Below are 17,429 nucleotides of genomic sequence, written 5' to 3'. Positions count from 1 at the left end.
AATATCATGATTTTAAAGTATTGAATGCTGCTGCTAACTTCTCAGTTTTAGGTGAAACTTGGCACATTCATAAATATAACTTGTCATCCCCAGTTTATTTAGTGATTGTATAAATAGCATAAGCATATAATGAAATCTAATGTAATCTTCATTAGATGATATTCAACTGCCCTTATTATAATAGTAATCTAAATTCGATAAGTGATGAAAATGTATTATCTTCATCTACACGCGCACACACATGCACACACACACACGCACACACACACAAGATCCCAATGGCCCATTAGCTGTGCCACTGAGAAAGAATATTCTGGGTTACTAGGAAAATATGTTAGCATAAATTAAAACAACTGTGTTTTCTACCAATTTACTACTGTTTTCCTCTAGTAACATACTTTAAAACCTCTCTCCAGTATTTGCCTTTACTGCAAGTGTATTCCCATTTTACTCGTAGGGAAAGTGACAATAACAATGGCCATCATTTATTGAATGTAATTGAGCTGGCGTTTTACTTAAATCACTGAATGCTCCCAATTCCCTTATATATAGCTACTAGTATTTCTATAGTGGATGTGGTTATTTTGATTTTATTGGCAGGAAATTCACATTAAATCTAAAACAAAAGAGGGAAAATGACTGCAATGTACAATCTCCCTCAAGAGCAAGTTGGACGCATGTGAGAGTTAAAGTAAGAAGTGGAAAGCCGTTGGATACCCAGACAGCCATTTCTTCAGTCTTTGCTCCCTGGTTCTGAACGACATTGACTTTGTATTCCTCTCCCTGGCTCCTGGTTTCCTTTCTCTTTGCTGTCTTTCTCCGCTTCTCCGTGCATGTGCCACCCCACCGTTCTCTGGGTCCAGCCTCAGGCAGAGACTTGCTGACTGCAGCTCCATCTGAATGATAACTTCTAGAGTGGAAATCTGATGGTCGGGGTTTCGGTCAAGTATCCACTGCAGGCATTAGCCCCAAACATGACCACTGATGCCCCAGTTTGAGGAGGGGCCTAGAAGCGGGGAAGGGTGTGCTCTGGAGAAGAGTGCTGTCCGGGGCTAAGCAGACACCGTAAAAGACGTGCACTACAACAACGTTCTTAAAATAAGGAAACTGAGACACCGAGAAGGTAATGATTTAGCCAGAGCTGCTAATAAGAGGAGAAGCCAGCAGGATTTCAACTCAGGTCCTTGCACATCCAAAGCTCATATTGTTACGTTTTGCTACTCAGCTTACTGTGTAGAGTATGAATCAGCAGTTCTTTGAATCACTGTCTTCTGCTTTCACTGTCTTTGTTCAGCTGTATATATATCCTTAATGAATAGATAGTCCATTATGGTCATAATAATCATTATTAGAGATCTTAATCATTTTTCAATGACCTGGTCTTCTCCTTTAGGACTTCTCCAACACTAATACATGCTGAAGATATAAAGTAACACTTTCAAGTCTTTCTAGTCATTTATTTTCCCATTTAGTTCAGTTTATTTCCCAGAAATTCAGTGCCAAAAATGTTTAATTCATCAGTAGGCGGAAATCTGAGACCCCTCGAGTAGATTATGTGGTTCCACATGAGATGACACTTTTCTTCTGGAGGCTGCTTGTTGATTATTGGTGGAGCCTCGTAATTCTCTTTTACCACCAACATGAAGGAATGCACTTTGACCCATCTGGTTTCCTAGTTAGGCTACTTCTGTTCTGCAAGGGAAAGTCAAGGTGAACAGAGGGTGACATGTTTGCTGTTATCAGCAAACAAAGATTTTATGATTCTGGGAACACAAAAGAGTAAGAAGGGGAATACCAGGTAAAGGATTGGGCTCAAAAACGTTTCCACTTTTAATCTAACGAGGAGAGAAGTGATTCTGCTCTGTGGTGCTTAAACCTGTCTAAATGGAAACAGGCTGTCCTATAAAATCAGCATGAATTCATATATACAGTGGCTTTTGGATATGGATTTACTAGCCTGTAGGGCCCTCTAGGGACTGCATTGTCATCTCCAAAGCCTGATTCAATCAGACCCACGAAGGAGAGGTGAAACAATGTTTCAGGCCACACAGGTCTTCACCTCAATCTTGCCATCAAGAGATTTTTCTTCAATATGTTATTTGACTTCATTCACTAAGTGCATAACAAATATTTGAGGCGTGAAGGAAGGGAGCACAGTCATATCTTCTTAAAGGATGATTATTTTTTAGCTGAGAATAGCTATCAGGGGACAGACGTTTCATAATCACCACCATCTCCTCATAACGTGCACTGCGGCTAAATCAGATTTGCTCTTCTCCTGAAATAAAGGATTAGCAGAGCTGCAGGTGCTGAAATGGCAATTTGATGTCAGCTTCAATTTTCTGCAGTCTAAAAGAGGTGAGAGTAGGGCTTCCCTGGTGGCGCAGTGATTAAGAATCCACCTGTCAAGGCAGAGGACACGGGTTCGAGCCCTGGTCCGGGAAGATCCCACATGCCGCGGAGCAACTAAGCCCGTGCGCCACAACTACTGAGCCTGCTCTGTAGAGCCCGCGAGCCACAACTCCTGAGCCCGCATGCCACAACTACTGAAGCCCGCACGCCTAGAGCCCGTGCTCTGCAACAAGAGAAGCCACCGCAGTGAGAAGCCCGCGCACCGCAACGAAGAGTAGCCCCTGCTCGTCGCAGCTACAGAGAGCCTGTGCGCAGCAACGAAGACCCAACGTAGCCAAAAATAAATAAATAAAATAAATTTGAAAAAAATTAAGAGCAATGTACTTTAAAGAAAAAGGGGTGAGAGTAGTTGGCACTCTACAGAACGCAGGGTGTCCAGTCAAATGCAGAATGCTGACAGCTGTTTGGAAATGGATCTGCTCTAATAGATGATTCTTTCTTGTACACAGAATGCTGCTAACAAGCTCCAAACTCAGATTGTCTAACAATTGGCACAGCTACTTCTTAGATTGCCATATTGGGACTCATTAAGAATTAAACCATACTCTCCAGATTGCAAACTGGTGATCTGGGGTAGTAGAAATTTGCAGCTTCTGATTTTCAAAGATTTCCGAAGATGTTTTGCTTTGCTCTGGGCTCAGTACTCCTTTGTGGTTCACAGGAAAATGACATTCTCACCTCCGAGAAGTGGGGACAATTTTACACCCTCAAATAAACGTGCAGTAGTGGAGATTTCTTCCGTTCACTTGCTTTGGCTTTTGCTTATAAAGCCTCCAGGATTCATAGCTTTCAGCTCATGTGATTTTTATTGTAGACAATTAAGAAAATTCTAGCCTGGATCTCTCTTATGAAGTGGGTATTCTGTGTTATAAATGATTTACTGGGAACTAGAAAATATTTATTGATTCATAATTTCATGATGTGATGCAAGTGATGGGGGAAAATGAAAGAATAAGTGTTTCTTTTTAAATAAAATAGCCCTCAATAAAAAGTTAGTTTTCTTTCCCTCCTTTCTCAGGCTGGACATTAATTCTGTGATGCTCCTGTCATTCTGAAATACAGTCATTCAAAATAAATCTTTCCTTCCGTGCATATATGTGTGTTTGAATGTATGTAAGCCACCTTCTTTGTTTTTAACTGATTCTGAATGTTACTGGCAAATCGGTAATAGTACATGCTGCAAAGAGCCCTTTGACCAGAGTGAGTAATATTGACACCAGATTATAAAAAAGAATAATCACTTCTTACCCTTTAATTCTTTCTAGGAAGCCTTCAGGGTGGCAGCTCTTAGTAGTTAAAAGAACAACTTTTATATTTTGGATTAAAAAGGAAAAACTAACTCTACACCACAACAATACTGACCCAATATTTTTTGAAAGGACTGTTGAGAGGGCAGATCATTTAGACTTGCCCAGTGTGTGCAGTAGCAATCTGTTCTTGCAGATTGTATTTTGCGCCTACCACAGAAGTATGGGCATGCCTCGTTTAATTGCGCTTCACTTTATTATGCTTCGCAGAATAGATTTGCATTTTCTACAAATTGAAGGTTTGTGGCAACCCTCCATTGAGAAAGTCTGTCAGCGCCATTTTTCCAACAGCACTTGCTCGCTTTGAGTCTCTGTGTCACATTTGGGTAATTCTCAAAATATTTCAAACTTTTCCATTATTATTCTATTTGTGATGGTGACCTGTGACCAGTGATCTTTGATGTCACTGTTGCAAAAAGATTACAACTCACTGAAGGCTCAGGGGGTGGTTAGAATTTTTTAGCAATACTGTATTTTTAAATTAAGATATGTACTTTTTTAAAAGACATAATGCTGTTACACACTTAATAGACTACAGGAGAGTATAAACGTTAACTTTTCTATGTGCTGGGAAACCAAAAAATTCCTGTTACTCACTTTCTTGTGATGTTTGCTTTATTGAGTGGTCTGGAACCGAACCCTCGATGTCTCTGAGGTCCGCCTGTACAAGAAAAAGTTGAATTTGGTTTATTCAAACTAGAAATATTTATCAAGTACCTTCTGTAGTCTGCATCAACTATATATACATCTAACTTGAACTCAGCAGAGTTTATTGTGTTGAGGTACATATCTTCTCTTCCTAGTTTGCTGAGAGTTTTTTTGGTGAAAGGATGTTGAATTTTGTCAGTTTTGTTCTGCAGCTAATTAGATGATCATATGATTTTTATCTTTCAGTCTGTTAATAAAGTGTATCACATGAATGGATTTGCATATATTGAACTGTCCTTGCATCTGAGAGATAAAACCCACTTAATCATAGTATATGATCCTTTTAATGTACTACTGAATTCAGTTTGCTACTATTTTGTTGAGGATTTTTGCATCTATGTTCATCATCAGGGATTTTGGCCTATGGTTTTCTTTCCTTGGAGTGTCTTTGTCTGGCTCCGGTTTCAGAGTAATAATGACCTTATAAAATGGATTGGGAAGTGTTCCCTCCTCTTCAGTTTTTGGAAGCGCTTGAGAAGGGTTGGTGTTAATTATTCTTTAACTGTTTGGTAGAATACATCAATCAAGCCATCTGGTTGTGGGCTCTTCTTTGTTGGGACGTTTTTGATTACCTTTATCAATTATTGGTCTATTCAAGGTTTCTATTTCTGCATGATTCAGCCTTGGAAGGTTGTATGTTTCTAGAAATTTATTTCTTCTATGTTATTCAATTTATTGGTGTATAATTGTTTGTAATAATCTCTTAGAATCCTTTTTATTTCTGTGACATCAGTTATAACGTCTGTTCTCTTTCTTTCTTGATTAAGCTCATGAGAGTTTATCTATTTTATTGGTCTTTTGGAAGAACTGGCTTTGGGATACATTCAACCTATTATCATGTATTTTTTTTCTGTATCATTTTGCTATCTTAATTCCTTTTTAAGCTCTTTTGTCTTTGATTTTGTTTCCAATTTCTTAAAACTAGCATTACATTTCCTTAATTTAATTTTTTCTATAATTGTGGAGGTATTTGTGTAGGAAAGTGGTAACTCAGCAGGTCTGGCCGCTTAAGCTCTGCACATTCCCAAGAAAGATCTGTCTTCAGGACTGGCCCTTGGCTGGCTGCTGGGAGATGAACTCTGAGCCTTGAGAATATTCTACCTAATCAATGTTTTTGCGTATCTGGAGCCTTAGGCCATGCAATACAGTTCAATCAGTTTATTCTAACAGTGTGATTTTTTTGTGAATGCCTGTCTTTGCTCTGGGAGGTTGGAGTCTGAATAGCTGAGGTCAGTCATGCAGACACTAAGTGCCTGTGTTTCTGACCTTCAATAAAACCCTGGACGCCAAAGTTCAAGTGAGCGTCCCTGGTCGACAGCACTTTGCATGTGTTGTCACACATCAGTGCTGGGAGAATTAAGCGCATCTGTGTTACTCTACAGGGAGAAGACACCTGAAAGCTTGCACCTGCTTTCTCCTGGACATCATCCCATGCACCTTTTCCCTTTGCTGATATATATTTTTTTTAAATAAATAAATTTATTTATTTATTTATTTTTGCCTGCATTGGGTCTTCGTTGCTGCGCACAGGCTTCCTCTAGTTGCGGCGAGCGGGGGCTACTATTCATTGCGGTGCGCGAGCTTCTCATTGCGGTGGCTTCTCTTTGTTGCGGAGCATGGGCTCTAGGCACGCGGGCTTCAGTAGTTGTGTCACGCGGGCTCAGTAGTTGTGGCTCGGAGGCTCTAGAACGCAGGCTCCATAGTTGTGGTGCACGGGCTTAGTTGCTCCGCAGCATGTGGGATCTTAACCACTGTGCCACCAGGGAAGTCCCCCCTTTGCTGATATTAATCCCTATTTTTTCCTGCAATAACCGTGAGTATGATAGTTTTTCTGAGTCCTTCTAGTGAATCGTCAAGCCTGAGAGTGGTCTTACGGTTCCACTGAATACAGTTTTCACTGTGTTCCGGAGGTTTTAGAATGCAGTGACCTTCCTTTCATTGCTTTCCCTATCATTCATGATTTTGTTTTGATTGTTTTCTTCTATCCAAGATATATTTAGAAGTAAATTTCCTATTTTCTGAGTCCCAGAGGCATATTTCAGTTTTTTATCTCATTTTACTGGATGATGACCAGACAACATGGTCTTTAAAATTTCAGCTTTTGAAAATGTTAGGTTTTTTTCTCTTTGTAAAAAGTATATTCATAACCAAACATCATTTCTTTACTGTTATATGAAAATAGGATATTATTCCTTTATACTTTGGATACTCTGTTTTGCCACTGTTTTGCCCCATGCACCAGAAAGATGATAATTTTTGAATACTTTTAATTTTACTTAACCCTCTTCTGTCCTCAACTCCTAGGTTTTGTTGCATTTCTAACTTTTTAATATCAGGCTGTCATTAGCATGTTACTCACAGTTTGTGGAAGAAAGAAACTCTGTGCTGTATGTGGATCAGCTCTATCAGAGGCAGCTTGAATTATCTCTGTAGCTGTTGGGAAAAGAACTGGTTGGGGGGGTGGGTGAGGCAAGCTTTCTGAAAAACAGGAGAACATGCAGTGTGATGGGTTCATTATCACAAGGCCGGAAAGTTCACATCCTGAGTGGTAGGTTGTTTTTCCCAAGTCTGATGAGTTAACTTACAGCTGAAGTGAACGAAATCAATTTCCTATAATAATGTTTTCAGGCTTTGTGGTTAAACCATTATATTTACAAGCCTGCTTGTCAAATACTTACATTTCTCAAGGAGTCTTGTTTTTTCCTCTTAATTATCAGTAAATTTCAGGACAGCATCTCTTCCTGAGTTAGTTTAATCTCGAAGACCATGGACCCTTCTAGGTAGTTTCCAGCACTGTTGGTTTGTTTATTTGTTTGTTTAGAGTCTCTGGTAGTCACCAGGATGTAAATAGTTTTCATCATTCTTCTTGTCTTCCTAAGAAAAACAATATCAACACAGCCCATGAAGACTTATGTCATCAAAGACCACTTTCCTCTCAAGGCTTCTTATCAATTAAAATTATAAATTAGATTTCTATAATTAAGGTCAGTCAAATAAATGAAGCCTCTAATTTCTAATCTTCATATTCTATCACTCTTCATTTAGATTTAATGATTTATAAATTTCAAGGATCATTACTGATCACCGTTTTCTCTTTTTATCTTTCTGATCTCTATTCTGAACATTTGGCTGTGTGGCTAAAAGTTGTTTCTTGAATATTGTCCTTGGATGAGGTTCACGGAATATGTTTTTAGAATCCTTGCATATTCATAAATAAATATATTTATTTTCCTTGATAGGTGAATGGTATCCTAAATGGACATGTTTCTTGGATTTCAGGGGTGTTCTTTTTCCCAAAAGTCTATGGTCATCTCCCATGTTCATTCTACAGACAAACTAATGCAAGTCTGGGGTGTGTGTGTGTGGGTGGGTGGGTGTGCGTGTGTGTGTGTGTGTGTGTCTGAGAGAAAGAGAGAGAGAATTACTATATTTCCTGTCTAAAATCTTGTAAAAATTTGTTTTTAGTTTTAGACTTCAGGAATTTTGACAAGATATGCATAGGGATGCCTCCAGAATGCTCAGCTGTTGAATTCTAGACTCAGACAATGTGGTAGGTAGAAAAAAGGCCTCTCAAAGATGTTTTAATCCTCAGAACCTGTGACGATGTTATCACATCAGAATTAAAGTGGTAGATGGAATTAAGGTTGCTAATCAGTTGACCTTGAGTTGGGTAGATTATCCTGGATTGTCTGGGCAGTCCCAGTGTAACTGCAGCAGCTCTCCTAAGTGAATGAGGGCGGCAAGAGGGTCAGAGTCGGACAAAGACTGAAGACATTAGTACACTGCTTTGAAGATGGAGGAAGGGGGCTGTGAGCCAAAGAACGTAGGCAGCCCCTAGATGCTGGAAAAGGCAAGGGTGCGGCAGATTTTCCCCAAATGCCCTCCAAAGGTATTCGGCCCTGCAACTCCTTGATTTTAGCCAACTGTGACACATTTTGGACTTCTGATTTCCAGAACTATAACATATTCATGTTGCCTTTAGCCACTAAACTTGTGATCATTTGTTTCAGCAGCAACAGGAAACTAATACAGTTATCTCTCATCAAGAGGAAAAAAATCCTGCCTAAGCTTTTCCCTGTTGGGCTGGTCAGAGGTTTTGTTTATATCCTCCAGGCCTGCTCATGGCTAACAGGCTCTGGAGAAACAGCTGGAAACCTCAATTAGGAGGGGAGGACACCAGGAGAGCAGTCAAGTGCCAGCTTGCTAAACTTCTCATCATTTACCTTTTCAACCTTGTGTCCTGCCATCTCAAGCACAATACCTTCGCCTTAGGCTTCATTTCTCTAGTAAAGCTGGGCTACTTACTGTTCTTTTGTGTCCTTTGTTTGAATTTGAATGTTCTAGGTTATAAATGTAGAGGTTGCAGACAAAAGAGAAAGAGAGAGAGAGAAAAGAACTAGATCTGAGAAACAAACAAAGCCATGGTCAGGTATAGCTTTCATTGTCTGGGAGGTAACACTAGTAGAACTGTGGGTCAGAGAGTGTGACGTTCCCTGAACCCTACAGACTAGGAGGTCCTCTACCTGCAATAAATGAATAAGTTAGTGAGAATAATTAACATGACCTATAGTACAACTGAGATGAGGCTCAAGAAAAGAACTGACTGGATAGGGATAAAGCCAAGCCTGAGACTTCCAATCGGGGAATTAAAAGGCAACAGATCAAATTAAGTAATCCGTCCCACCATTTAGAATTTAGACTTTGCTTGCTAATTAGAAGCCTTGCTCTATTTGGCAATAATTACTCATGACTGGAAAATTTACAGGTGCAGTAGTGCTCATTGAAGGGAGGAAATGGGCTCTCACTTAGGAAATGCACTTCTCTAGCAAAAGTGTGTATCACCACGGGGAGAAATGAGATAGGAGACAGGAATATGTTCCATGATATCAGACTGAAGGAAAACAGCCATTTAAGACATGTAAGTAATGTAACATCAGATGTTCAGGAAAGAATGAAATATGTATTGGGGAAGTTTTGTTTGGAGGAGAGAGGATGGTGTATTGCATAAAAGGAGAGAAGGCCGCCAGAGATGGGCCAAGACTGGCTGAGCTGGGGAGGGGTCCTGTCTGAGTCTGAGAAAGGGTTAAGGGCTAGTTAACCCTTAACCCTGGGCCTGATCCAGCCTGCTTGTGGTTATAAATAAAGTTTTATTGGAACACAGCACGTTCATCCATTTAGGTATTGTCTACAGGTGCTTTTGTGCTACAGTGACAGTTGAATAGTTGCCACAAGGACTTTACGGCCCAGAAAGGTGAAAATATAACTTGGCCCTTTACAGAAGAAGTTTGTTGATCCCTTGGTTAGAGGAAGCTCTCAATGGAAATAATGGAAATAGCCGTGAGGTCCATTCTGAGTTGTAACTCGTAACAGTTAAATGGCCCAACTGTGTATTCACCGTTATCCCATGAACAGCTCTGGCGTGCTATCTGTGGGAAAGAAAGAGATAGTTCTGGTCACCAAGCAGATTTCATGTTTCCCGGGTAACCCTGAGAGTGAGTGGCATGAGAGACAAAACTCACATCTATCCCGAACATCAGTTGGAAAGATGGAATTGAAAACTGCTGGCCTAGAGAAGCCTGTGTTAAGAGATTAGGGATTTTTAAAAATGTTTTAAAGATGTCAGTGATGAAGAGACCCTGCATCTTTCTCCTTCAGCAACGCAGCCTGGAATAAGACTCTACCAGCGCCCCGCCCCATCCCCATCCAGCCTCCTTCGGCTCTTACGGCGGGGGGATGAGGGGGAGTACGTCCTGAAATTGCCTTTTTGACGGTCTCCTTCCCTAGTAGTCCATCCAAAGTTCAGCATCAGGTTTTCCTTTAAGCCAGTAGAAAATGCCTCATGTGATTTCAGGAGTCCCTTGGATCCTGAAAATGTTCTACCCTTTTTGTTGGAAGTTTAGGGTGGGGAGGATGGTAGGGAGGTTAGGGGTGGGGGGAAGCATAGGATAAGAGATATAAAGAGAATGTAGTGTTGAGTGGAGCAAACATTTTAGAGTGGATTGCTTTCAGCTAGAGTCTCTGTATGACTTCATGGTGGAACCTTCCCAGTTTGGGTAGTAGGGAGAAAAAGATAAGAAAAACAGTACATGAGATGCCTGAAAAGTAGAATATCACGACGTTTCCCAAGGCACAGTGGGTAGGTGCTGAAGGCAGAGACCAGGGAGAGAGATTTGGAGACATAATAATTGTATAAAGTGCTGGCCTATTTATTGGCCCAGAGCAAAGAGAAACTTTATGTCGAAATATGTCATTTATCTACAAAGCGGACCCTCTGCTTTACATGACTTAGAAAGATACTTGGGTACGTACCTTCATCTACTTCAGCACTGTTTGTTTTTCATGAAAGTATATTCTAAGTGCCTTGAAGGCTAGGGATGCCACCTTTTCTCACATTAAGTGCATCTGTTCTGGTGTTTGTATGGCACTCAGTGAATCAGTTAATTGCCGTTAATCACAGGAGCCTCACAAATGATCATTTAACCAGAGCGAGTAATGCTTGTCCAGGTGGTTAATATAGAGAAAAGTTTTTATTCCTTGAGTGAGGGGGATTAGTATTTCATTTATAAGAACTGGAATATTTTTTGGTGTCTGCCTCCGTAAGGGTATTGTTCCAAATTTTCCCTTAAATTTATAGCCTAAGAAAGCAAAAAGTTAAGAATTCAGTATATATATATTTTGAGTTCATGTTAACAGTATTTTAAGTGACCTTGGAGGGCAGGGTCTTTGTCTTGTTCACTGGGTATCCCCCCCTGCACTTAAAGTATTGCCTAGCACACAGTAGGGACTAAGTATTTTTTGAATTTTACTCATGGATTTTTTTCTTGTGATCATCCTTCTATAGCTTTAAATTTTTGAGTCAAATATTTTGATTTTCGAACATCTTCCTACAACCACAGAGAACTGTTTACTGGATATTAATATGCATATCAAGTTTCAGATACTAATAAAACAAGATTGGAGTAGACTTTATACATTTTGGGGGGGATTTACTAAATAGAGCATTTACTCTCTTTTTACATCTTTATTGGAATATAATTGCTTCACAATGTTGTGTTAGAAAAGACAACTGAAGCAACTGACAAAGGATTAATCTCCAAAATATACAAGCAGCTCATACAGCTCAATATCAAAAACACAAACAACCCAATCCAAAAATGGGTGGAGGACCTAAATACACATTTCTCCAAAGAAGATATACAGATGGCCAACAAATACATGAAAAGATGCTCAACATCACTAATCATTAGAGAAATGCAAATCAAAACCACCATGAGGTATCACCTCACACTGGTTAGAATGGCCATCATCAAAAAATCTACAAACAATAAATGCTGGAGAGGGTGTGGAGAAAAGGGAACCCTCTTGCACTGTTGGTGGGAATGTAAATTGGGGTTGTCTTTTCTTCTTGTTTATGGTTTCCTTTGCTGTGCAAAAGCTTTTAAGTTTCATTAGGTCCCACTTGTTTATTTTTGTTTTTATTTCCATTACTCTAGGAGGTGGGTCAAAAGGGACTCTATATATTTGATGTCTCAATGAAGCTTTCATTTGCTCGCTTTATGTTTCATCTTATTTTTATTCGTTGTCTTGTATCAGTTCTAATATATCTTTTCTAGTGTTTATTTTCATAGGAGAGCCCATGGGGTTTGGGTAGTTATTGCTTATTTAGGGAACAACAATCAACAACAACTACAACATACAACGTATTCCTTAATTTACACAAAAATCTGGTGTAAAGAGAAAGTAAGTAACATATCTGAGGGCATTTATATAACTCTTGGGGATGAGGTCCTAAAAAATAATTTTCTCAGGCTTCCAAGGAATCATCACTATGCCTCATTTTTTTCTCTTTAACAGGAAAAAGTATATGAAAGTGGAATCTATCACAAGATTAGTATTTTAGAAGTATTGTGATCCCATCTGTTTGGTTAGAGAGAAATAGGACCGCCTTTCACATTTTAAAAGTTCTTTTGAAAGGACTTGAAGTAAGTGCAAGTACGTTAATGGACTTCCTAACTTTGATCTACTACAAGTAACAGACATTTTAGGATTCTGTAAGAGGAATGACGTGTTCCAGGGCCAAGCATGCGGAAGCAAAAAAATTCTTTCACAGTCATATATAGTGCTAGTTTACCTCCAAATCTGAGATACCCATCAACCTGAGATTTTCATATTTACCGTTCAAGGTAGCTGGAAGGAACAAGAATCAACAAAAAGATGGAGATAAATATGGAATGACTGTCTTATGTTTAGACCAATGAATGGTTAAGACCTCAGATTTGAAAGGAACCAAACCTAATGTAACCGAAAGTGGGGTCCGGCTGCTCCGGCTCAAAAGCCAATAAAGAGGCCAGGTTGGTGGAGAGGAAAGTTTGCTTTATTTTGGATGCCGGCCACCCCTGTCCAAGGCCGACTCCCCACCCCGACAATTAGGGGGCAAGAGCTTCTATAGGCGGAGGGAGGGGGCTATGTGCAGAAACAGCGCAGTCAGCTCTGACCGTCATCTTGACATTGGTCATCGGTGGTCTGACCAGCGTCATCTTGATCGTTTTAGGTACAGTTAGTCTTTAGTTCTAGGATCGGTTTGTTTCTATTTCTTTGAGGCCTCTTTTCGGAATTGTGACAGCTTCTGTCATGGCTACAGTCTGGTCATCATGGAGTTCACTTCTTCCACCTGGTGAGGTGTCAGTATCTGTAAGACAGCTCACAGGATATGGCTCAGATTAGTATCTATAGCCCTTGAGAAGGAACTAAAAGTCCTTGACTATGCTTAATGACCAAACTATTATTATTTGGTCTCCTTTGACTGTTTTTCTTTGTTTCTGCATTTTCTCACTCTCCGATTAAACTTATTCTTTGGCTAAAGTTTTTCCACAGACAGAAGGCAGGCTGAGGACATGGGGGGCAGGGAACACAGGGTCCTGCTCCGTTTCACTAAGACTAATAGGATTTATTTATTTCTTCTTTTCCATGATGGTTTATTACAGGATATTGAATATAGTTCCCTGTGCTCTACAATAGGACTTTGTTGTTTATCCATTCTATGTACAATAGTTTGCATCTTCTAAGACTAGTAGGATTTAAACGCCAAATTGGAGAACATAGGATGAATTTTAAAGAACAGAATAAAAATTCTCATTTCCTTTAATAAGTTGTAAAATGCTTACATTTCTAAATAAAAGTTTACATTGTTATTTTACTTGGAGGTTTTCTGATTGATCATCCCCCAACTGAACTCTTTTTGGGGTATCAAAATAAAGTGGGAATTTGAGTCCTAGCAAGATACTGGGCTTTCTCCATTTGCAAAATAAAGAGTTCAAAAGAATTGTAAAGATCATCTCATTCAACCTTTGAAATTCATTTCATTTGTAAATCAAATGGAGCTCAAGTTTAAGGGAGCAATTAGAGGGTCTGGAGGAGAGGCAGGAAATAGCTGTTTTGACTGAGCCAGTTTCTTTCTGAATAATGCTATCATCTGGATTTAATCTTCTGGCAGTGTGGTTTATTATGCAGTAGGCTTTAAGGCTTTCTCAAAATATTGAATATTTTTATGGAGTTCTTCATATGCTAACTATAGATTGTGTATCATGGTAACATGGTTTTTATTTCTTAGGTTAAAATGAAACTCTTCTTCTTGAAGAAAGACAAATTCATCCTATTGATTCTTGTTTACTCCTGCCTTAAGCCCTGCACCATCATAGTAAAACATGCCTGCTTCATTTTTTAATATCAGGAGTGTTTTGCTGTAAAATGCCTTTAATTATCCAGGTAATAGAGCAGCAGTGGGTTCTGACTGGCAATGAGGCTGCCCAGCTTTCTCTTGTGCGTTTGATAGGAAAGAATTGCCCACCCTCCCCATCACCTCAGCTAAATGGATTTTATCTCATTTCTGGGATGCGTTATATACCACAATCACAGGGAACTTGAAAGGGACATAAAAGTTTGCCTGCGCTGGCAAATCTCTCTGTCCTTGGTTATTTAAGTCTCTCTTCCTCATTAATTTCCTTCTGTGAGTTTTCACTCTTCAGGGGATCATAAATCAGAGTCGTTTCTTTCTGATTCACTAATCGTCAATAATAATAAGATATTATGGGGTGTGGAACGTTGTCATTTTGGTGATTTTCTGTATATCATCACCTCAGTGAGCCCGCTGGGGTGCTCTTCTCCGTTTTGCAGAAGGGGAAGCTGCCCCTTGGTGAGGTTCAGTGACCGCCATGTCAGTGTCAAAGGTGATGGATGGCGGAGCCAGGACCAGTGTTGAGTTTTTAAGATGTCCACTAAAAAACGCCTACAACGATCATTGATGTTAATCACTATAGACGCTGGTCTGAATCTTTAACTTTCTAGTAGCCTTTCCTCCAAAGGAGCACTGCTGTCTCGTACAAGAGGGTTCTATTTCATCTCTCAGTTGTAATCCAAGAACCAGAAGTCTTCATCCTAGAGATCCTCCAGAAGATCCTAAATTCTTTAAATCACAGGAAAGCTGTCCGGAGAGAGCCAGCAAGCCACCTGAGAGATGAGTTTGATGTCGAAGAATAACAGCATGATTTGCTGTATTGAAACGACCACATTAGCAAACCAGGTACAAAGCTAATAAAGCCACTAGCATCATGGTTTACCATTGGAGATTGAGCCTCTTGACCAGTTGTCTGATTTCCATTCTCCTGCTTCAAGAGTCTGCATTTCTCCCAATGCAGGGGTGGACTGTTTCCTCTTTGGGAAGCCAGCCAGCGTCTGCCATCATGCCGTACCCTTTTGTGCTATATAGTCCCATTAAAGGGACTCCCTGTTTCCTACCACTAGATTGTCTCTTTTCTTTAGAGGTATCTAATACCTTAATTGTTGTGATACATGCACACTTTGCCAATGATGAACTCTGCATTTTTCAAAAAAGATGTGTCACCATTGTAAATTCCCTGCCCTGCTCTGTTGTTCCTCACATGTAGTATGGGTAATAATTGTCAGCTGATTGGTGATTCATCTAAGATTTTCCAGCTCCTAGTGTCAGGCACAGACATAAGAAAAGTTTTAGAGATTGAGAGGGAGATAATCATTCTGACATCAACTCTGCAGTCAATGAAAGTGAGGTCAAGAGAATCCAGTTCAAACAGCTTTCTTCTACAAGAATCATTTGTTGACTTATCCATGAGTGTTCTTATCACAAAGGATCCATCCATCGGAGATGACTGTCCTTGATATTTTTAACTTGGGGGAGCACATCTTGCACAATTAATGTCTTGACATTAATTTCTAGGAAATATCAGCTCTGAGCCTGGGTACACCCCAGACTCTGCACAACAAAAGATGAGTAAAAATGAAAGAATCAGTTGAGGAGAGGGTTCCTTGAATAATCCGTGTCATAAACCATCCTGCGAAACAGCAACGGAACTTCTTGGAGACCTGAAAGCTCTGAAGCTGACCTCTACACAATTAGATATTTCTACCCCCTAGAGTACTCTATTAAAGCAGAAAGAATGGAAAAGAAACCAGATGAAGACGAAAATCTGGCTAGTTCATCAGAGATAGAAAACCAACGTTTTTTTATCTGATTATCCTTTTTGAAAATCTTGAGCAGAATTTCTTTTCAAAATGATCATTCCCTTCTGACAAAATCCATTTCCAGGAACCACAGTATATGATACATCAAGTTCATGAAATTCAGAGTCCCTAAAATTTCCATGAAATTCAGAGATGAACTTTTTTTTTTTTAACCCTCAGATGACAGTCACAGAATTTACGCTGCCCTTTAAGGGAAAGAGAACAGTAAGGAATCACATCTATTAAGTAAGGCCTCAGTGAGGCTGGCCGTGTGCTCAATGCTTTCATACGCCTTTGTTTTTAAGGTGAAGAACGAGGCTTGAAGGGGCAGAATAAGGAAAAATAACCAGAGTGCAGCATGCCTGCTTGAGTTTACAGCTTTATTGCAAGGTACAGGGTATAATCTTAAACTAGAGAACAGTCTTTCATATTCTCCCCCTCTCTAAAATACAATTTCTATTTAGACAACTAATGGTCCTTAAAATGTCTCATCAAGGAAGCTGCACAACATGTTTCAAACGTAGAGTTGTTTTCCCTTTCTTTTTTCCAGGTAATAAACACTTGACATTTAGGAAATGCCGTTCTAAATTTACAAAGCACATAGCACTTCTCAGCTACACTCACTGTATTGTAAGGTGCCAGTCACGTCCATAAATATGCCTCATCGAACAGATTTTCATTTATTAGCGTGGTGGTACATTTTTAGAGAGGGACATGAATGCCTGACTCACGGAGGGTGACGTAGCATTCAGATTAAAATGTTTATAGGAAGGGGAACTACTTTTTAATTCTTTAGCCTGCCCTTCTTAGTGCCTCTTGTATATTGCACAGTTGTGAACGATGGTGTGAATTGTGTTTGCTCAGCTTATCACAAGAATCTTGGCAGTAGCTTTAGCAAAGAAGAAAATGTAAAATGGATGTTAATTTCTCCTGTAGTTAGTCTGGGTGTTAGTGGCAAGCAGCAGAATTTAATTCTGGCTTTCTTCGACGTAAAGGGAACTTATTGTGATGACAGCAGAGCTGGCGGACCAAGCTTGGAAAAAAAGCCAAGAAGGGGCTTCCCTGGTGGCACAGTGGTTGAGAGTCTGCCTGCTAATGCAGGGGACACGGGTTCGAGCCCTGGTCTGGGAAGATCCCACATGCCGTGGAGCAGCTGGGCCCCTGAGCCACAATTACTGAGCCTGCGCGTCTGGAGCCTGTGCTCCGCAACAAGAGAGGCCGCGATGGTGAGAGGCTCGCGCACCGCGATGAAGAGTGGCCCTCGCTTGCCACAACTAGAGAAAGCCCTCGCACAGAAACGAAGACCCAACACAGCCATAAATAAATAAATAAATAAATTAAAAAAAAAAAAAAAAAGCCAAGAAGCACAGAAGCGTGAGAAAACTGGACAGCAGGAACCGTACAAGAGGTAACACTGGAGTCTCGTCCACCATCATCAGTAATGAGGCTGTGCCTATGAACTCCAGC

The 17,429-nt window shown here is 40.0% G+C and overlaps 1 protein-coding gene and 1 long non-coding RNA gene across 2 annotated transcripts in view; one reads left to right on the top strand and one right to left on the bottom strand.

Annotated features, from left to right (window-relative positions):
• Positions 1 to 7,785, top strand: part of ST8SIA6 (ST8 alpha-N-acetyl-neuraminide alpha-2,8-sialyltransferase 6) — a 279,596-nt gene extending 271,811 nt beyond the window's left edge. The window contains exon 8 of the mRNA XM_082452890.1: positions 601 to 7,785. Coding sequence (XP_082309016.1) covers positions 601 to 757 — 157 coding nt within the window. The 3' untranslated portion in view covers positions 758 to 7,785. The remainder of the gene's footprint in view (positions 1 to 600) is intronic.
• Positions 1 to 17,429, bottom strand: part of LOC309656471 — a 518,263-nt gene that overhangs the window by 126,447 nt on the left and 374,387 nt on the right. The window lies entirely within an intron of this gene.

The sequence above is a fragment of the Balaenoptera physalus genome, assembly GCF_965194825.1.
Source record: "Balaenoptera physalus genome assembly, chromosome: 2".
Taxonomy (NCBI): domain Eukaryota; kingdom Metazoa; phylum Chordata; class Mammalia; order Artiodactyla; family Balaenopteridae; genus Balaenoptera; species Balaenoptera physalus.
Note: the sequence above shows the minus strand (reverse complement) of the source record. Positions and strands in the feature narration are given on the sequence as shown.